This window comes from Euleptes europaea, chromosome 7 (assembly GCF_029931775.1).
Source record: "Euleptes europaea isolate rEulEur1 chromosome 7, rEulEur1.hap1, whole genome shotgun sequence".
NCBI classification, from domain to species: Eukaryota; Metazoa; Chordata; class Lepidosauria; order Squamata; family Sphaerodactylidae; genus Euleptes; species Euleptes europaea.
This window is the reverse complement of record NC_079318.1, coordinates 87,378,594-87,400,633: the sequence shown is the minus strand read 5'-3', so window position 1 is coordinate 87,400,633 and position 22,040 is coordinate 87,378,594. Positions and strand designations below refer to the sequence as shown.

The 22,040-nt window shown below is 48.3% G+C and overlaps 2 protein-coding genes across 2 annotated transcripts in view; both read left to right on the top strand.

The window, feature by feature from the left end:
- RPS6KA4 (ribosomal protein S6 kinase A4) overlaps positions 1-22,040 on the top strand; it is a 336,421-nt gene that overhangs the window by 67,212 nt on the left and 247,169 nt on the right. The window lies entirely within an intron of this gene.
- KCNK4 (potassium two pore domain channel subfamily K member 4) lies at positions 1,027-19,625 on the top strand. Its single transcript, XM_056853048.1, has 6 exons — positions 1,027-1,336; positions 6,890-7,010; positions 7,971-8,131; positions 12,302-12,488; positions 14,464-14,603; positions 19,104-19,625. The coding sequence occupies exons 1-6, from the start codon at positions 1,055-1,057 to the stop codon at positions 19,623-19,625; spliced, it is 1,413 nt and encodes a 470-aa protein (XP_056709026.1). The 5' UTR covers positions 1,027-1,054.

Genomic DNA, 22,040 nt, shown 5'->3' with positions numbered 1-22,040 from the left:
GGAGACAACCAAGGAAGACTGCTAAGGAAGGCAGTGGCCAACCACCTCTGCTTCTCATTTGCCATGAAAGCCCCTTGCTAGGATTGCCATGAGTTGGCTGGGACTTGGCGGCCCTTTACGCATAAAAGGAAGGAGGGATCGCCAGCGTGGTGTAGTGGTTAAGAGCCGCAGACTCTAATCTGGAGAACCGGGTTGGTTTCCCCACTCCTCCACATGAAGCCTGCTGGGTGACCTTGGGCCAGTCACAGTTCTCTTAGAACTGTCTCAACCCCACTTATCTCACAAGGTGTCTGTTGTGGGGAGAGGAAGGGAAGGTGATTGTAAGCCACTTTGAGACTCCTTAAAGGTAGAGAAAAAGTGGGGTATAAAAACAAACTCTTCTTCTTTAAAGAGCTGTGATTAACCCAAGTTATGAAATTCCTGCATTGTGCAGGGGGTTGGACTAGATGACCCTGGTGGTCCCTTCCAACTCTATGATTCTGATTCTATGATTCTATATCAGCCATGATAGCTGAACAGGTCCTCCATGTTCAGAGGCAGTGTATCTGTCAATGCCAGTTGCTGAAGAAGCAATGAGGAGAGGCTTTGGACTCCGTGCCCTGCTTGTAGGCCTTTTAGAGTCATCAGCTTGGCCACTGTGGGAAATAGGACTCTGGACTGGATAGACCTTTCAGCTAACCCAGCACGGCTCTTCTGGTGTTGTGATGGTGGGCCAGGCCGATCCATTGGGTGGCTGAGATTTGGTCGAACGGCAAGCTTCCATTGACCAACCCAAAGACCTATGATGGTAATCATGAAAACTATAATATGAGAGCCATGTGGGTCAGGGGCCATCGTGGGGAGGGGAATTGGGTGAGATTCAATGAAAAAGCTGGCTGGATCTAAGCCCATGTCTCACCCTCTGTTGGTCCTACATCCCCACATGGATGGGGAGCGTGGAAATATAAAGCGCATCCCAGCGCACTCATGACATCTTCTGTCTGTACCCTCCGCAGTGAGCTACCCCCCGCCGCCTCTGCCCCCCGCCGTCTGCCCTCCTGACCACCATGGCTCCATGCTGGTCGTCTGCTACCCATCCAAGGAATCAATCCTGAGCGTGACCCCGCGCGGAAGCAGCGCTGTGATGCGCCTCACCACCGTCTTTGCGCTTTTCACCGTGGTCCTGGTTTACCTCGTCACCGGGGCCTTCATCTTCCGCCAGCTGGAGCAGCCCTATGAAGTCCACCAGAAGGGGAAGCTCAGTGCTTACCGGGAACAGTTTCTCAAGGGGCACCGGGAACAATTCTTGAAACAGCACCAGTGTGTGGGGCCCGACGAACTGGATGTCCTCATTCAGGTGAGAGGGAAAGAGCAAAGAGGGCTGGACGGGAAAGCAAAGGATAAAATGAGCAGGTGGGGACACCGATAAGATGAATGAGCAGACAGGCACAAGTAAGGTGGGGAGAGATCGAATTGGGCTGGAGATGGAGGGAACTGTGAAGCGCGCAACGAGAATAGAATTCACAGCTGCAAGATGTGTAGTGCGTGGTGTAGTGGTTAAGATCGATGGTTTGGAGCGGTGGAGTCTGATCTGGAGAATCGGGTTTGATTCCCCCACTCCTCCACATGAGCGGCGGAGGCTAATCTGGTGAACTGGATTTGTTTCCCCACTCCTACACATGAAGTCAGCTGGGTGACCATGGGCCAGTCACGCTGTCTCAGCCCCACCTACCTCACAGGGTGTCTGTTGTGGGGAGGGGAAGAGAAGGTGATTATAAGCCGGTTTGAATCTCCCTTCAGTGATAGAGAAAGTCGGCATATAAAAACCAACTCTTCTTCTTTTAAAAGGGGGTAGATAAGAAGAAGAGTTGGTTTTTATACCTCATTCTTTTCTACCAAAAGGAGTCTCAAAGCAGCTTGCAATCACAACACCTTCCTCTCCCCACAGCAGACAGCTTGTGTGGTAGGTGGGGCTGAGAGAGTTGGATGAGAACTGTGACTAGCCCAAGATAACCCAGCAGGCTGCATGTGGAGGAGTGGGGAATCAAACTCGGTTCTCCAGATTAGAGTACACCGCTCTTAACCACTACACAATGCTGGCTCTAATGGACGATAAGTCCATCAGTGCATATCAGTCAGCCATGATAGCTGAACAGAGCCTCCATGTTCAGAGGCAGTGTATCTGTGAATGCCAGTTGCTGAAGGAGCAATGAGGAGAGGCTTTGGGTTCTGTGCCCTGCTTGTAGGCTTTCTAGAGTCATCAGCTTAGCCACTGTGGGAACTGGAACGCTGGACTAGATAGACCTTTCAGCTAACCTTGCAAGGCCCTTCTGGTGTTGTGATGGTGGGCCAGGCCGATCCATTGGGTGGCTGAGATTTGGTCGAAAGGCAAGCCTCCATTGAGGTTGCCAACCTCCAGACCGGGGCTGGGGTTCTCCTGGAATTACAACTGATTTCCAGACTACAGAGATCACTTCCTCTGGAGAAAATGGCAGCTGTGGAGGGCGGACTCGATGGCAACATCCTTACTGAGCTCCCTCCCCGAACTCTGCCCTCCTCAGTCTCTGCCCCCAAATCCCCAGGAATTTTCCAAGATGGAGATGGCAACCCTAACCTCCATGGATGCCACCATATCAAGACTCTTGCTTCACACCTCCCATTCTGTATCAACACCAAGATTTCAGGAAGGAGCTCTTACCTCACCTAAGCATTGTCTTCCCTGTTCCAGAACACTCCCATCTAAGAATTGGGAACCATAAATTGGGAAGTCCCTGGTTCAAATTTGGCCTCTGTGGCTTTAGGCAAACCTCTCTCTCTCTCTCTGGTTGTTTATGCATGGGAGTTTTACCTGAGGTTCATTGCTCGCCGGACCCACGCTATCCTGTTGGGAATGTATGCACCAGCAGTCTCCAAGCTCAAATCAAGTCCCCGCCCCTTTAAATGCTGCTTTGTAATTGACTTGCTTGTAGAGCTTACTGTGAGAGAAAATCCCCCCCAAACCCAATTGCTGCATAAAAAAGCATTTTAAGAACAAAAAAAATAAAAAATGTAGCAATCTGAAAGGAGGGGGCGGGAGAAATCCAAGCCTTGGTTTTAAAAGACCTTTCTTCTGCTCAGAAAGAGCTCCAAGGAAGCAGGAAGCATTTGAATCCCCACCTCTTTACACACTGCTTTGTAATTGGCTGTGAGAGAAACCAAGATGCGTGTCCCGCGCTTTGCCTTATGCGTGGGGATTTCACCTGGGCTGAGCTCGAGAGAGGGAAGAATCGGGTTAACAGGAACAGGAAGTCCCGGGATTTGCGAGGGCTGGCAGCGAGGTCATCTCTGATGGATGGAAAACTCATGCATAACTCCAAGGAACAACACCAGGGGCAAACGTGAGTGAAAGTACCCGTGCATAAATGACCTCTGCCTCAGTCTTCCCACCAGCAATATGGGGATATAATACAAGACTTACCTTACAATATTGTTACCAGGATTACCACATGACAGTCTATGCAAAGGGCTTTGAACTATATTGAACGCCAAGTATTTATTTATGAAATATATGAATTATTTATATATCTTTAAAAAATAATACAGGGTTGCATAGTTACCGGTCCTAACAATGAATAAAACAAGCAAGATCTGTGTTGGCGGAGATGTGTGAGTCTCTGCCCCAGTTATCCCTGGGCCCAGAAATTGTTACGCCCCCTCGCTTCTCCCCACTCATGTATACCTTTTTTTAAAAAAATTCTGAGGGGGAAAGGAGAAGCGATTTGTGGTTGTTTAGCAAAAGCAGAGCTGGTCAAGGGATTTCTGGATAAGGAGGGTGCCCGCCCTCCAACCTTTCATGGATGAAAATAGGGGTGTGGCTGTAAGCCCCAAATTCTCATATCAAGAATCACAGCCTGAGCCCCCCAAACACACATACAGAGCCAGGGTGGTGTAGTGCTTAAGAGCGGTGGTTTGGAGCGGTGGACTCTGATCCGGAGAGTCCGGGTTTGATTCTCCTCTCCTCCACATGAGCGGTGGAGGCTAACCTGGTGAACTGGATTTGTTTCCCACTCCTACACCAGCTGGGTGACTTTGGGCTAGTCACACTCTCTCAGCCCCACCTACCTCTCAGAGTGTCCGTTGTGGGGAGGGGAAGGGAAGGTGATTGTAAACTGGTTTGATCCTTAAGTGGGGGAGAAAGTCGGCATATAAAAACCACCTCTTCTTAAGAACATAAGAAGGGCCCTGCTGGATCAGACCCAGGCCCATCAAGTCCAGCAATCTGTTCACACTGTGGCCAACCAGGTGCCTCTAGAAAGCCACTAACAAGACGAGTGCAGCAGCATCATCCTGCTTTCTTCTTCTCCTCCTTCTCCTTCTCTATTTCTGCAGGCTTTCCTTTGATTTCTGTATTAATTTTCTCTGTAACTGCCTGCCTTTCACCAAGTTAGACCCTTAGGATGGCATTATTCATTCGAGTTATAAATATACCTGTCCTAAAAGAGGTTATATCAAGCAGTCAAAATGTACCTCAGCCGCGGCAGTGTTTTGAAACCGCAAACTGTGCACAGCGTGGCGCTTCAGGATTCATGCACAATGCATTGACACAAGAGATGATGCAAATGATCCGTGCTGCGAGATTTCACATTGGGAGACCCTGTATTTGGAGCCTAACTTGGAAGGATAGTACCAGCTTCTCACACTAACAACAATTGGACAAAGCGTCTTGCCAAAAAGCAAAGAATTGGGAATGTGATTTGTCAGGAACAAGAAGCAGGAATGATCCCTGGTAATTTGAGGGAGTTGGAGTGTGTAAGGAAGGCTACCTACACAATACACTGGAGATAGCTTCCGAGGGTCGTCGTGTTGGTCTGCAGTAGAACAGTGAGATTCGAGTCTAAAAGCAGCTTAAGAGACCAGCAAGATGTTTGGGGTATGAGTTTTGGAGGGTCAAAGTTCCCTTTGTCAGAGATGTATCTGACAAAGGCCTTCCATGGTGTAGTGGTTAAGAGCAGCGGTTTGGAGTGGTGGACTCTGGAGAACCAGGTTCGATTCCCCACTCCTCCACATGAGTGGCGGAGGCTAATGCGGTGAACTGGATTTGTTTCCCCACTCCTACACATGACGCCAACTGGGGGACCTTGGGCTAGTCACAGCTCTCTCAGCCCCACTTACTTCATGGGGTGTCTATTGTGGGGAGGGGAAGGGGAGGTGATTGTAAGCCGGTTTGAGCCTTAAGTGGTAGAGAAAGTTGGCATATAAAAACCACCTTCCTATTCTTCTTCCTCATCTTCCTCATCTTCCTCTTCTTCTATGTAGGGACGTTTCCCCGCAGTCACACACACACACCCAACTGCTTTGCGGCTTCCTTTTGATTATGCATTCTTTTTCTGTCCATCATAGGTCACCTCGCTCTCCCCGCGCATTTTGCCTGGGTTTTCCAGAAAGAATGTGGAAAATGTTTTAGAAAGAATGTGGAAAATTCAGGCAAAACGCACAGGGAGCGCGAGGCGGCCTCTGACGGGCAGGAAAGGTGTGCATAATCAAAAGGAAGCCCCGAAGCAGTCGGCAGGGGTGACCGCAGGGAAACATCCCTGCATAAAAGGCTAAAGGAAGTTTTGACTCCAAAGTTTATACTCTGAAAATCTTGTTGGTCTTTAAGGTGCTACTGGCCTTGAATCTAGCTATTTACACAATACACTGACTGTGCTACATTCGTGACACACAAGAGGGGCCGTGGCTCAGTAGTAGAGCATCTGCTTTGCATGCGGAAGGTCCCAAATTCTATCCCTGGCACCACTTAAAAGGCTCAAGTAGAAGAAAAAGAGTTGGTTTTTATATGCCGGCTTTCTCTACCACTTAAGGAAGAATCAAACCAGCTTAAAATCACCTTCCCTTCCCCTCCCCACAACAGACACCCTGTGAGGTAGGTGGGGCTGAGAGAGTGTGACTAGCCCAAGGATCACCCAGCTGGCTTCATGTACAGGAGTGGGAAATGAATCCAGTCCACCAGATTAGCCTCCGCCGCTCATGTGGAGTGGGGAATCAAACCCGGTTCTCCAGATCAGAATCCACCGCTCCAGACCACTGCTGTTAACCACTGTTAACCACCATGCTAGCTCTCGTGGTGATGATGTAGGAGGTGATGTGAAAGACCTCCTCAAAGCAAGACCTCAGACTGCGGCGGGAGGGCAGGTTGGGGACAGGTTGCCCTGGCCCTAGGCTTCATGAAACAGTGGGAGCAATAATGGTGGGGAGATCAGCATCATATGATGCCTTGATGTCACTTTCAGGTATGTATCCAGATGTGATTATACAGGTATCATGCAACAGCAGTTTCTGCAATCCCTCACCCACACACACACACACACACACACAGGTTGCCACCTCTGGCTTGGGAAATTCCTGGAGATTTGGGGAAGGAGCTTGAAGAGGGCGGGGTTTGTGGAGGCGAGAGACCTCAGCAGGGTATATTGCCATAGAATCCACTCTCCCAAAGCAGCCATTTTCTCCAGGGGAACTGAACAGTGTCATCTGGAGATCAGTTGTAATTCTGGGAGCTTTCCAGGTACCACCTGGATAAGGTTGCCAACTTCCAGGTGGTGGCTGGAGATCTCCCACTATTACAACTAATCTCCAGGTGACAGAGATCAGTTCCCCTGGAGAAAATGGCCACTTTGGGAATTGGTCTCTATGGCATTGAAGTCCCTCCCCTCTCTAAACCCCACCCTCCTCAGGCTCCACCCCCAAAATCTCCAGGTATTTCCCAGTCTGGAGCTGGGCAACCCTACACCTGGAGGTTGGCAACCCTACCAATATATAGGATTGGTCTTAAATTTAGTGAAGAGGGCTGAGCACTGGGGAAGGCCGCTGGGTCTTTTGTTTGGGGGGCTGATCCTCTAAGTGCTAATCTCTCCTCTGCCCTTCCTCCTAGCAAGTAAGCGAGGCCATATTAGCCGGAGTGGACCTTTTCAACAACACCACCAACACGACCCGCTCGAACTGGGACATGGGCAGCGCTTTCTTCTTCGCAGGCACCGTCATCACCACCATCGGTACCGGGGGATCGGGTTTGAGAGGGAAGAAGGGGGAGAAGCCGTTGGGGCAGGAAGGGTGCTTGTCAGTTGTTCGAAAAGTTAGGATTTTGCGATTCACAAGCCAACTGGGCACAGCTCAAAGAGTGCTGGGAATGAGAACAATGGATTTACAGCCCAGGACTGGGAAAACAATCTCGCTGGTGCCTGCAAGATCGGGAACTACAGGGCTGATTCATTTGGGGGCATCTGCAAAAACCAAGGAGGTGGGAACTGAATGATCATTGGCACTCACCTAACAGAATGGGTAACAAATACTTAACAAATATTTAGCCCTCGACCATTAGTGCTGCAATTATAGTTTTGCTGTTTTTTTTTCTTTTTGTTGTTTTGCTTGCTTTATGTTTTTATGTGTTTCTGTGTTTGTGAACTGTAATTGTATTTATTTCTGTTATTTTTTTTTAAAAAAAAACCCTAACAGAATGGGGATAACCCCAAAAACCAAAAGTACACTTTTGCAAAGCATTGTGTGAACCACAAGTCATCTCCGGAACAAACAAAGGCTGTAATTAGGGTTGCCAACCTCCAGGAGGTGGCTGGAGATCTCCTGGGATTACAACTGATCTCCAGGCAACGGAGATCAGTTCCCCTGGAGAAAATGGCTGCGCAGGAAGATGGAGTCTATGCATTATACTCCACTGAAGTCCCTCCTCTCCCCAAACCCCGCGCTCCTCAGACTTCACCCTCCAAAGTCTCCAGATACTTCCCAACTAGCAAGCAAACCTAATTGTAATAATGATGAAAGGACTTCTGAGTACTTATGCAGCAAAATAGCGGAATACGCATCCATCAACTGTGAAGTCCACCTTCTCCTGAGTCAACAAATTTTTGTGTTCCAAAAGGGTACTTAACTGGGAAATGGGGTGAATCTGGTCCAGTTATAGCTGTTCTGTCTCTTTCTGTGGCCTTTCCACCCCATAGGGTTTGGGAACAACTCCCCCCAAACTGATGCTGGCCGGCTCTTCTGCATTTTCTACGCATTGGTGGGAATTCCTCTTTTTGGGATGCTGTTGGCTGGAGTCGGGGACCATCTGGGATCATCTCTACGGAAGGGGATTGGCAAGGTGGAGGATATTTTCTTGGTGAGTGGCTCTGCTTCCCTGCCTCTGCCTGGGCACCCTTTCTATCTTGTGTGGAAACCCCGTTGCTGCGTTTCCAGAATCTGTGACATGCAGCTGCTACCAAAACGTAGGTGTTTGTGGTGTTCATCAGCATGACATTGGGAACCCCCTCCCTTCATTAATCAACAGTCCCAACTTGGGAGTTACATTGGTTCTTGTAGGTTATCCGGGCTGTGTAACCGTGGTCTTGGAATTTTCTTTCCTGACGTTTCGCCAGCAACTGTGGCAGGCATCTTCAGAGTAGTAACACTGAAGGACAGTGTCTCTCAGTGTCAAGGGTGTAGGAAGAGTAATATATAGTCAGAAAGGGGTTGGGTTTGAGCTGAGTATTGTCCTGCAAAAGTATTGACCTGTAAGTATCAAGATAATGTGCTAAGGAGGGTATGGTATGTTAATATGGAACCATTGTATCCTGAAGTGATCTGTTAATGTGTGTAATCCAAAACTAATCTGTATGGCTATTGTTGAATGTTGTCTTTGTCTGGAGGTTTTTCAGGGCAGGAAGCCAAGCCTTATTCATTCTTAAACTCTCCTCTTTTCTGTTAAAGTTGTGCTGATGTTTATGAATTTCAATGGCTTCTCTGTGCAATCTGACAAAATAGTTGGTAGAATTGTCCAGTCTTTCAGTGTCTTGGAATAAGACCCTGTGTCCTGTTTGTGTCAGTCCGTGTTCAGCCACTGCTGATTTCTCAGGTTGGCCAAGTCTGAAGTATCTTTCATGTTCTTTTATCCTTGTTTGTATGCTGCGTTTTGTGGTCCCGATGTAAACTTCTCCACAGCTGCAAGGTATACGATATACTCCTGCAGAGGTGAGGGGGTCTCTTTTGTCTTTTGCTGATCGTAGCATTTGTTGTATTTTCTTGGTGGGTTTAAACACTGTTTGTAGGTTATGTTTTTTCAAAAGTTTCTCCATCCTATCAGTGACTCCTTTAATAAATGGCAAGAATAGCTTTCCTATGGGAGACTGTTTTTCTTGAGTTTTCTGATTTTTGTTTGGTTCAATGGCCCTTCTGATTTCATTCTTGGAGTAGCCGTTTGCTAGCAGTGCGTGATTTAGATGGTTAGTTTCTTCCTTGAGAAACTGTGGTTCACAGATCCGTCTTGCACGGTCCATTAATGTTTTGATTATTCCTCTTTTCTGTCGGGGGTGGTGGTTGGAGTTTTTGTGTAAGTCGCGATCTGTGTGAATTGGTTTCCGGTAGACCTTGTGACCTAACTGAAGGTTTGATTTACGGATGACAAGGGTATCAAGAAATGGGAGTTTACCCTCAATTTCCTTTTCCATGGTAAACTGAATGTTTGGATGGATATTATTAAGATGGTTTAGAAAGTCCATTAATTTTTCTTCACCATGGCTCCAAATGGTAAATGTATCATCTACGAACCTGAACCAGACTGTAGGTTTGTAAGGTGCTGATTCTAATGCTGTCTTTTCAAAATATTCCATGTAAAAGTTTGCTATTACTGGACTGAGTGGACTTCCCATAGCTACTCCATCAATCTGTTCATAAAATTCTTGATCCCATAGGAAATAACTTGTTGTCAAACAAGTTATTTCCTATGGGATCAAGAATTTTATGAACAGATTGATGGAGTAGCTATGGGAAGTCCACTCAGTCCAGTAATAGCAAACTTTTACATGGAATATTTTGAAAAGACAGCATTAGAATCAGCACCTTACAAACCTACAGTCTGGTTCAGGTTCGTAGATGATACATTTACCATTTGGAGCCATGGTGAAGAAAAATTAATGGACTTTCTAAACCATCTTAATAATATCCATCCAAACATTCAGTTTACCATGGAAAAGGAAATTGAGGGTAAACTCCCATTTCTTGATACCCTTGTCATCCGTAAATCAAACCTTCAGTTAGGTCACAAGGTCTACCGGAAACCAACTCACACAGATCGCGACTTACACAAAAACTCCAACCACCACCCCCGACAGAAAAGAGGAATAATCAAAACATTAATGGACCGTGCAAGACGGATCTGTGAACCACAGTTTCTCAAGGAAGAAACTAACCATCTAAATCACGCACTGCTAGCAAACGGCTACTCCAAGAATGAAATCAGAAGGGCCATTGAACCAAACAAAAATCAGAAAACTCAAGAAAAACAGTCTCCCATAGGAAAGCTATTCTTGCCATTTATTAAAGGAGTCACTGATAGGATGGAGAAACTTTTGAAAAAACATAACCTACAAACAGTGTTTAAACCCACCAAGAAAATACAACAAATGCTACGATCAGCAAAAGACAAAAGAGACCCCCTCACTTCTGCAGGAGTATATCGTATACCTTGCAGCTGTGGAGAAGTTTACATCGGGACCACAAAACGCAGCATACAAACAAGGATAAAAGAACATGAAAGATATTTCAGACTTGGCCAACCTGAGAAATCAGCAGTGGCTGAACATGGACTGACACAAACAGGACACAGGGTCTTATTCCAAGACACTGAAAGACTGGACAATTCTACCAACTATTTTGTCAGATTGCACAGAGAAGCCATTGAAATTCATAAACATCAGCACAACTTTAACAGAAAAGAGGAGAGTTTAAGAATGAATAAGGCTTGGCTTCCTGCCCTGAAAAACCTCCAGACAAAGACAACATTCAACAATAGCCATACAGATTAGTTTTGGATTACACACATTAACAGATCACTTCAGGATACAATGGTTCCATATTAACATACCATACCCTCCTTAGCACATTATCTTGATACTTACAGGTCAATACTTTTGCAGGACAATACTCAGCTCAAACCCAACCCCTTTCTGACTATATATTACTCTTCCTACACCCTTGACACTGAGAGACACTGTCCTTCAGTGTTACTACTCTGAAGATGCCTGCCACAGTTGCTGGCGAAACGTCAGGAAAGAAAATTCCAAGACCACGGTTACACAGCCCGGATAACCTACAAGAACCAATGAACTCTGACCGTGAAAGCCTTCGACAATATTTTGGGAGTTACAGCTCTCATATGGAACATCCTGCTACAAGACGAAATTATGATGGCGGAAAGTGCCGTCAAGTCACAGCTGACTTATGGCGACCCCGTAGGGTTTTCAAGGCAAGAGACGAACAGAGGTGGTTTGCCATTGGTCATTTATGCATGGGAGTTTTACCTGAGGTTCATTGCTGGCTGGACCCACACTTTCCAGTTGGGAATCTCTGCACCACCAGTCTCCAAGCTCAAATCACCACCAGTCTCCAAGTTCAAATCAAGACCTGATCCTTTAAATGCTGCTTTGAAACTGGCTCACTGTGAGAGAAAATCCCCCCCCGAAAAAACCTAATTGCTGCAAAAAAAGCATTTTAATAACATAAAACAAAAAACGGAGCAATCTGAAAGAGGTGGGGGAGAAATCCAAGCCTTGGTTTTAAAAATCCTTTCTTTTGCTCAGAAAGAGCCCGAGGAAGCAGGAAGCATTTTAATCCCCACCTCTTGACACACTGCTTTGTGATTGGCTGTGAGGGAAGCTGGTCTTCTGTGTCCTGTGCTTTGCATTCTGCACGGAGATTTCAGCCGTGCTGAGCTCAGAGGGGAGGGAAGAGTATGGGAAGACCTGGACATTGCGAGGACGGAAAACTCATGCAGAACTCCAAGGAACAACCGAATCATACAGGGGGGGTACGGGAGTCCAAGTACTCATGCATAAATGACCACTGTCTGCCACTGTGGAGCTAATGTTCGGATGATTTAGGCTTTCCTTACTGATCTCCCATCCGAATACTGACCATGGCTGACCCTGCTTAGCTTCCAGGATCAGACAAGAGCGGGCTAGCCTGGGCCATCCAAATTAGGGCGGACATTTTCTTACGTGGTTGTTTTTTTTAAAGATTGGCTCAATTTCTGGAAATGGAGAGGTTTAGCAATGGTTATTAGCTAAATGGGGCCTCCGGGTCCAGGTGCAGTATACCTGTGGACGCCAGATGCTAGGGTTGGGGGAGGGCTGTTGTCATCGTGCCCAGGCTTCCCAGAAATATTGAGTTGGCAACAGTGGAGCTTGATTAGACAGATCTTTGGCAGAAGTCCCATGTTCTTATGTGAGTTGACTGGCTTCTGGGTAGACTGTGTGTTTCTTGAACATTGTCCCCGTTCCCTTCCCTTCCCACCCAGAAATGGCAAGTCAGTCCAACGATCGTGAGGATCCTCTCGGCCCTGCTCTTCATTCTCATCGGGTGCCTCCTCTTCGTGTCTCTGCCCACTGTTATCTTCCAGCATTTGGAGCACTGGAGCCTCCTCGAGAGCGTTTACTTTGTGGTCATCACGCTGACCACCATTGGATTTGGCGATTACGTGGCAGGTGGGTTTTACATAGGGTTGCCAGGTCCCTCTTCGCCACTGGCGGGAGGTGTTTAGGGCGGAGCTTGAGGAGGGCTGGGTTTGGGATGGGGAGGGACCTCAATGCCCTAGAGTCCAATGGCCAAAGCGGCCATTTTTCTCCAGGTGAACTGATCTCTATCGGATGGCGATCAGTTGTCATAGTGGGAGATCTCCCGTTAGTACCTGGAGGTTGGCAATCCTAGTTTTACAGTACTTTAAGGTTGTGCCTCTCTCTTCTAGGGTTGCCAACCTTCAGGTTGTGGCTGGAGATCTCCTGGGATTACAACTGATCTCCGGGTGACAGAGATCAGTTCCCCTGGAGAACATGGTCACTTTGAGAGGTGGACCTTATGACATTATACCCCATTGAAGTCCCTCCCAAACCCCACCCTCCACAGCCTCGACCCCCCAAATCTCCAGGGATTTTCCAATCCAGAACTGACAACCCTACTCTCTCCAGTCCTTTACTCTACGGTTCCCCACTCCTTATTGCCACTAGAGCTGGTAGTTGGAGGAAAGAACTGGGGGGTAGTTTCAGACAGTGTTCTAGCTCTGTGGCCCCAGAATCCCCCTGGTCTTGGAAATCAGCTGATCACAGAGAGCCAATCCTCCTTCGCTGTTTTCTATAAAGCTCCCAGGTCTGCATGGGTTCCTTCAGTCTGGAGAACTTTGCCTATTTGTGTCTATTGTGTATTTTCAAATTCTTGAAGATATCATTCTGAACCCTTAAGAGGGCCCTGGATATCTGGTGCACTTCCATTGCTATGAATTTCTGGGAAGAAAAACTAAAATTGTACTAAATAGGCACTTAGGCGGAGAGAGAGAGTGATTGGCCCAAAGTCACAACATTTCATGGCTGAATGGGGATTTTGAACTCCCAGATCTTTGTCAGACAGTCTAACCACTAAACTGGGCTGGGTTGTAGAGGTCAGGTTCAAGTAGGGTTATCAGCCTCTAGGTGGGGCCTAGAGCTCTCTCAGAATTACAACTAGAGTTGCCAACCTCCAGGTGGTTACTAACAGAGAGAACACCTCTGTACTTATACCTATGGGTTTGGAAATTAGCACAGGAGCGAATTAATATAGCAAAGTGCAAAATATATTGAGTGCTACAATATCACAACATCAAATATATACAGACAATTGTTGCTATCCCAAACAATTATATACAAAAGAAAAAAATCCTATTTAATCCTGGATATGGATCCTAAAGTTTCAAATGTAGAATTCCACTTAAGTCCAAAACATGGAAAACAGAAGACAAGGTCCAGTTTCTCTGATGGTACCAATGGGACCTTCTCTTCTGTTTCCCATGTTATGGACTCAAGTGGAATTCTACTTTTGAAACTTTAGGATCCATATCCAAGATTAAATAGGATTTTTTTCTTTTGTATATAATTGTTTGGGATAGCAACTATTGTCTGTATTTAATTGATGTTGTGATATTGTAGCACTCAATATATTTTGCACTTTGCTATATTAATTCGCTCCTGTGCTAACCTCCAGGTGGTGGCTGGGCATATCCCGATATTACAATTGATCTCCAGCCAATAAAGATCAGTTTCCCTGGAGAAAATGGCCGCTTTGGCCATTGGACTCTATGGCATTGAAGTCCCTCTCCTCCCCAAACCCCGCCCTCCTCAGGCTCCACCCCCAAAATCTCCAGGTATTTCCCAACCCGGAGCTGGCAACTGTAACGACAACTGACCTCTAGACTACAGAGATCACTTCTCTGGAGAAAATGACAGATTTGGAGGGTGGACTCTGTGCCATTATACCCTTTGAGGTCCCTGACCCTCCCCAAATGCCACCCTCCCCAGGCCCCACCCCCAAATATCCAGGAATTTCCCAACCTGGTGTTGGCAATCCTATGTTCAAGGCAGATTGGGGTTTATTGTGGGAGGTTAAAAGGCATCCGTCTCAACTTTTCTACCAATCCCTCCCCTTTCTTCCTAGGTGATACGTCAAGTGAGGAGTATCCGTGGTACAAACCATTGGTATGGTTCTGGATCCTGCTTGGTTTGGCCTACTTTGCCTCCATCTTGACCATGATTGGCAACTGGTTGAGAGTGCTATCCCGACGCACAAGAGCTGAGGTGAGGCGAGATTGCAGATCCGTGCCTTATAAGCCCCTTGTTTACACTACTCTGTGATTCCCTTCAGGGTCACTGCCTCCCTGAATTACAGCGGTGTAGATGGCAAACTATCTCTTGCTGGTGCTCTTGACTTCATAGAATAGGGGAGAGATAGGGTTGCCAGCTGCAGATTGGGAAATACATGGAGATTTTGGGGGCGGAGCCTGAGGAGGGCGAGGTTTGGGGAGGGACTTTAATGCCATAGAGTCCAATTGCCAAAGCGGCCATTTTCTCCCGGTGAACTGATCTCTATCAGCTGAAGATCAGTTGTAATAGCAGGAGATCTTCAGCTAGTACCTGGAGGTTGGCAACCCTAGGGAGAGGGCCAGTGTGTGGTAATGGTTAGAGTGGCTGGGTACTAGGGTTGCCAACCTCCAGGTGGTTAGTTAGCAGCAATAGACAAAGTACAGATGATACTTACCTGTTTGCATTGAAAGAAAAAGTACATACCTTTGTGGATATAGGAATATCGCATGTGTTGGTTGTATACCACATTGGAATTTGGAAAATTGTATTTTGTATTTGTATTTTTGTAAGCTTGTAGTATGTTTAGAATTGTTGTGGTATAATATAGAATTTCTTACATTTGTATAAGAGCTTGTTTCTGTGTCTACTTGGTTGTAATCTCCAGGTGGTGGCTGGAGATCTGCCGCTATTACAACTGATCTCCAGTTGATAGAGATCAGTTCCCCTGGAGAAAATGGCCACTTTGGCAGTTGGACTCTATGGCATTGAAGTCCCTCCCCTCCCCAAACCCCACCCTCCTCAGGCTCCACCCCAAAAACCTCCCGCCGGTGGCCAAGAGAGACCTGGCAACCATAGCACTCTGGCATTATACCTTGCTGAGTTCCCTCCCCTCTTCAAACCATACCTTCTCCAGGCCACCCCCAGGGTCCCTAGGAATTTTACAACCTGGAGTTAGCAACCTTACTTCCCAGATGTGATGATCTGCAGGAGGGGCTGGGGCTCAATGGTAGAGCATCTGCTTGGCATGCAGAAGGTCCCAGGTTCAATCCCCAGCATCTCCAGTTAAAGGGACTAGGCAAGTAGGTGATGGGAAAGACCTCTGCCTCTGAGATCCTGGAGAGCTGCTGCTGGTCTGAGTAGAGAATACTGACTTTGATGGACCAAGGGTCTGATTCAGTAGAAGGCAGCTTCATGTGTTCATGTGAAATAGCGGCCAGGGCTCTCACATTCTGAGACTACAGCTGCTCCCTTTTTGCCTTTTAAAAACCAGATGGTATCAATTTTGCACATGAGCTCATTAAGGAGGTGGCCTAATTGAAAGCCGTTTTTCTCTCTGACTCTGGGGTGCAGATGAAAGGCAATAAAAGCGCTGCAGATGGCAGCCGGCCTTCATTAGCGTGAAAAGAAGGGGGCACTGTGGATCTTCCCAGCAGCCCTGGCCAAGTTGGGGGATGGGACGGACTCGGTTTTTCTGCAGGAAACCCGGTGCTTCCTGGTGGTTACGTGGGACAAATGCCTACCACCTGAATTCTGAGCCTGGGTTTTAGCATGAGGAGGAAGACTTCCCCCACATAATTTTGGGGAGTGGGGGGTGAAGTTGACTGGGTACACCAAAGAGTGGGCAGTGGGGGTGCGGCCTTATCTCACCCTTGCTGCGTGCGGCACAACAAACTGAAGGTTCAGTCTGGACAAGAAGATTAACGCGATGAATAATTTTAACTTGTGGAACTCACTGCCACAAGGTGCGGTGATGCAGCCACTAGCTAAGTTAAAAATTTTTTTGAACAAATTCATTATGGGGTTGTTAACCTCCAGGTGGAGCCTGGAGATCTCCTGGAATTACAACTGATCTCCAGATACCAGAGATCAATTCCCATGGAGAAACTAGGTGCCTTGGAGAGTGTCCTCTATGAGCCAGCATGGTGTAGTGGTTAAGAGCGGTGGTTTGGAGTGGTGGACTCTGAACTGGAAAACCTGGGTTTGATTCCCCACTTCTCCACATGAGCGGTGGACTTAGGGTTGCTAACCTCCAGTACTAGCTGGAGATCTCCTACTATTACAACTGATCTCCAGACAATAGAGGTCAGTTGACCTGGAGAAAATGGCTGCTTTGGCAATTGGACTTAATAGTATTGAGGTCCCACCCCTCCCCAAACCCCGCCCTCCTTAGGCTGTGCCCCAAATTCCTCCTACCAGTGGAGAAGAGGGACCTGGCAACCCTAGCCAGCGTGGTGTAGTGGTTAAGAGCAGTGGTTTGGAGGCAAAGAGTGTAATCTGGAGAACCGGGTTTGATTCCCCACTCCTCCACATGAGTGGCGTAGGCTAATCTGGCAAACTGGATTTGTTTCCCCACTCCTACACATGAAGCTAGCTGGGTGACCTTGGGCTAGTCACAGATCTCTCAGCCCCACCTACCTCACAGGGTGTCTGTTATGGGGAGGGGAAGGCAATTGGAAGCTGGTTTGATTCTTCCTTAAGTGGTAGAGAAAGTCGGCATATAAAAACCAACTGTTCTTCTTCATTATACCTTGCTGAGGTCTCTCCCTTCCCAAACTCAGCCCCGCACAGGCTCTGTCCCCAAAATCTTCAGGTATTTCCCAACCCAGAGTTGGCAACACTATGAGGGACCCATTTCCCAGCAGCTGTCAGTCATAGCAGCTGATTGGGACCTGTATGGGTTGGATCCTGATGATCCATTCTGCTAGTAGTGGTGCTTTAACGGAAGCCTCCTTGCATAGGAGAGAGGACCGCTGTTAGCAGAAGGGTGGGGTTTGGGGATAGGTTTCAGCCCGTTTTATGCGGTGTTTGGACAGGACTTCGGTCCTATCACCCCAATAGAAGGATCAGAGGGGGAGGGGGATGCCGACATTGCCTCTTGGGCACACACCCTCCGTACAACATGGCCCTGGCTGGTTAGCAACCTAGACCGAGCCAAGCGCAAATACAAGGCGCAGGCTGACAAGCATCGTTCCCCCGGTAGGGACCTGCAAGTGGGTAACTTGGTATACCTTTCCACCAAGAACCTGCACTCCACCCGTCCTTGCCATAAGCTCAGTGCTAAATACATTGGCCCATTTCCCATCACCCGCCTCATAAATCCTGTCACGTTGGAACTGTCTCTCCCCAAAACTCTGAGGCGTGTGCACCCCGTTTTCCATATCAGCCTTCTAAAACCCCATGTTGCTTCCCCACAATGGCACCCGGAGCCGCCTCCTGAACAACCCATAATGGTGGGGGGGGAAGAACATTTCGAAGTCTCCAAAATCCTGGATTCCCGCATACACCACGGGGCCTTACAATACCTCATCCGCTGGAAACACTTCCCCCCTGCCTATGACGAATGGGTTCACGCGCGGGATGTCTCCGCCCCCAAACTTGTCAACGCCTTTCACAATACCTACCCGGACAGACCAGCCCCCTTGCCGGATGGGAGGGGGCCTTAAGGGGAGCAGGATGTCAGGCTGTTATCTCGGTTTAGATGTTTCCTTTCGTTTCTCTGCTGAACCGTCCAGACCTCAAGGACGGCTACACATACCGAAGCCTGGGAACGCCACTCCTGGGAAATAATGCTCTGTTTATGCTTTGTAATCTCCCGCCGTTTCTCTGCCTTATATTTCCAAATAACGGGCAAGACAAACCATAGCTGTCATCTTGCCTTCAATGCACTGTATTGCCTATTTGACCAGTAAAGCCATCTGCTTGGAATCTGATTGTCTCTGTGGTGATGTCTGGTTCGATGGGTCAAGAGCTTACACCAGGTCCCTCTTCTCCACCAGCGGGAGGTGTCTGGGGGCGGAGCCAGAAGGGGCGGGGTTTGGGGATAGGGTTGCCAGGTCCCGCTTCTCCACCAGCGGTAGGCTTTTGGAGGCGAAGCCAGAGGAGGGAGGGATTTGGGGAGGGGAGGGACTTCAGTGCCATAGATTCCAATTGCCAAAGCGGCCGTTTTCTCCAGGTGAACTGATCTCTATCGGCTGGAGATCGGTTGTAATAGCGGGAGAACTCCAGCCACTACCTGCAGGGTTAGTAAAGTTGTGGCTGGCGCTGACAAAAATGGGCATACTACAAAGAACAGCACTAATAACCAAACATGTAATTATACATAAATCAGTACTGAGTTGTATTATGCAATATTGCTATTATAATATTCACTAATAAATCACAACAAATACAAGCCTTTTTCCATTGCAAACATACAACTAAAAAAACCCTCAGTACTGATTTGTGTATAATTACATGTTCAGTTATTAGTGCTATTCTTTGTAGTATTACCTGGAGGGTGGCAACCCTACCTGAATAAAAGGCCCTCAGGTCAGATCAAGCAAGTCAGTTCTTATGTTCTTGAGATTTTTCTCCGTGGAGAACAAGCATAGAGCCATCTGTTATTCTGCGACCGCTCCAGGGCTACAGGAGAAAGAAAGCACGGGTGGATAGGTGGGTTCTGAGGAGCTTCTGATCTCCTCCAGTCTTTTCCTCTCCTCTTCTCACTTTGCACAGATGGGGGATTTGACCGCCCACGCAGCCTCCTGGACAGGCAACGTGGCATCCCAGCTGCGTGTCCCAAACATGGCGTTGCCGGACAAGCTGCACAGAGCGGGGGCCTTGAAAGGGAAGCCTCCGTCTCCTTCCGGCATCTCGCCACAAAAAGAAGGTGAGGAGCTGCTACAGCAGTCGCCGACGCAGCCCCTTCCACCCTTGCTGCCGTCGCAGCCCCCGGCCTTGGTGCCGCCACTGCCGCCATCGTGCCTGCCATGCCCAGGCCTTTCTCCGGCTACCAACCGGCGCGTGGCCCAGCTGAACGCCCGCAACGCCACCCCATCGCGGCCTATAGACTACACGGGCGAAAACCTGGCTTTTATCGACGAGAGTTCAGATGCGTTGAGCGATGGAGGGCCGCCTTCGGCCAGGCCGCCCCGCCGCTTGCGCCCCCGGGCCCGCCACCGCACCAATGCCGGTCAGCCCCCTGGACTGCCCATGGATGTGCTGAGCCGGACCCGAGACAAAGGGGAAGCTGTTTAGGAGGGGACTGGGCCGATAGCTTGGCTTGGAGCGTATTGCAAGCGGTGCAGTTCTCTTCGTTCCTCTTTCGCCACCCCAACTCCCCAGCAGAGTGAATTCCAAAGCATCTCAGCTGTTCTTTCCTGGTGGTGCTAACTCAATGCCTTGGCACAAACCCTGTACGCTGCAGTACCCTGCTCTATGCTGCCAACTGGGCCCTCTCCCTTACATCGACACAGGGAATCCCGCCCTCTTTACAGTGCCAACAGAGTTCCTTGCTTTGGGGGGAGACATCGCGATTCTCCCCTTCGCATGGTGCTCCCATTTCAGACACACACCCCTCAAATCCTCCCTTTTCTTTCAACATTGCAATCCTTTCCTGGCTGCACTCGTGCTTAAGTGGAAGTCTCATTTAAAGTTGTGTGCCTGTTGTGGTCACCCCTTTAATATTGGAACTGCACCTCCTGGGGGCCTGCAGCATCAACCCTGTCTGTCCCCAGCGCTGAGCACCACGTCTGTTTACTACTGCATGCCTTCTTGCACCCCTCACCTCAAGCGAATACGCACACAGAAAACCTCCTCCTTTGCGAGCCAGATTAGGAATATATCTACACCGTTAAGTGTGCAGAGATTCAATAATTATTCCCTTTCCCCAGAAGGGCTGTGGCTCAGTGGCAGAGCCTCTGCTTGGCATGCAGAAGGTCCCAGGTTCAATCCCCAGCATCTCCAGTTAAAGCGGCTAGGCAAGTAGGTGATGTGAAAGACCTCTGCCTGAGACCCTGGAGATCTATGGGGAGGGGCTGTGGCTCAGTGGTAGAGCATCTGCTTGGCATGCAGAAGGTCCCAGGTTCAATCCCCGGCATCTCCAGTTAATGGGACTAGGCAAGTAGGCGATGTGAAAGACCTCAGTCTGAGACCCTGGAGAGCTGCTGCCGGTCTGAGTAGACAATACTGACTTTGATGGACCAAGGGTCTGATTCAGTATAAGGCAGCTTCATGTGTTCATGTTTTCAGGATCCTGGGGACCGTTGTACTGTGAACGTTCAGCTAGGGGTTTGCGATGACGATGCCCTTGCCAAGCTAAAGTTCCCAGGATACTTTGGGAATGGTTTGCAGTGGAGATAAGCCCAGAATTCCTCTTTCCTTCTTGATGGTAGAGGGTCCAGTGAGGCTGTGTTGAGGGCTAACTTTCTAAAAACACCCACAACTGTGCCTCTTGTCTCACAAGGGAGGGTCGCTAATATTCCCCATCCCATCAGTGGGGAGAAAGGTATGGGGAGTGTGTACCTCCTCCAAGGGCTGTTGGGTTAGATAGACGGGGCAGCTCCTGCAAGCTACATAGAGTTGAGCGTGGGAGGAGGGTACCCTTCCCTTCCTGTCGTTCATCCTACACTTCACAAATGTGCCTGTTCTCTGCTCTGTATAGTGGAAGCATCTTTTTCTCTCTTTGTTCTGATCTTGTTTTCCAGAAATAAAAACCAAAATGACACAAGAGACATTTGATATGTGTGTATGTGAACCCTCTAAAGAAACATCTATATTCCCAATTGTATTGATGATGTGAAGGAGAAAAAGTCACCCATGACAGGACCGGCCCTCTGGTGAGGCATTGGCCTGCCTGATTTTGGGGGTACCTTTCAAGGGATGTAGTAATTATTTTTAGTTTCAACAGCTATTGGCGTTATCGAACCACATACCGTGTTTACTGGAAAGGAAGATGACCCTGAATGTAAGATGACCGTCTTGTACACCCACACAAAATATTATTGGATATAACTGACTTATATCTGAATGCAATACAACCCCTCCCCCTTTTTTTACGACATGCTTGTGATGTCAGGATAATTCATGCCATAGTATTCCCCATTACTATGTATGGGTGTGAAAGTTGGAGAATGAAGAAAGCTGAAAGGAAGAAAGTTAATTCCTTTGCAATGTGGCGTTGGAGGAGTTTTACAGATACCGCAGACTGCCAAAAAGACAAATAAGTAGGTTCTATATCAAATCAAGTCTCAACTCTCCCAGGAGCAGAAGGGTTGCCAGCTCCGACTAGGGAAATACCTGGAGGTTTTTGAGGCAGAGCCTGAGGAGGGCGGGGATTGGGGAGGGGAGGGACTTTAATGCCATAGAGTCCAATTTCCAAAGCGGCCATTTTAGCCAGGTGAACTGATCTCTATCAGCTGGAGATCGGTTGTAATAGCGGGAGATCTCCAGCTAGAACCTGGAGGTTGGCAACCCTAAGGTACAGTGAGTCCTCCTTTCCTATGCCTCCGGCTCTCACCCGCCTCTGTCTTTGGGCTGGATGGCCCCTGGCAGAAGGGGTGTGGCCCCTGAGAAGCTGACCCCCAATTGAGGGAGGTAGTGGCCACCCAGGCCATCTTTCCCAGGGGACTTAATGGCCAGTCCACCCCTAATTATTCCTAAAGGGAGATCCAT

What these genes read in the sequence shown, in the direction of transcription:
- KCNK4 (XM_056853048.1), top strand. Translation starts at nt 1,055, where the DNA reads ATGCTGGTCGTCTGCTACCCATCCAAGGAATCAATCCTGAGCGTGACC. An exon ending in AACTGGATGTCCTCATTCAG is followed by an intron (nt 1,337 to 6,889) that starts GTGAGAGGGAAA and finishes CCTTCCTCCTAG; the next exon opens with CAAGTAAGCGAGGCCATATT. An exon ending in CACCGTCATCACCACCATCG is followed by an intron (nt 7,011 to 7,970) that starts GTACCGGGGGAT and finishes TCCACCCCATAG; the next exon opens with GGTTTGGGAACAACTCCCCC.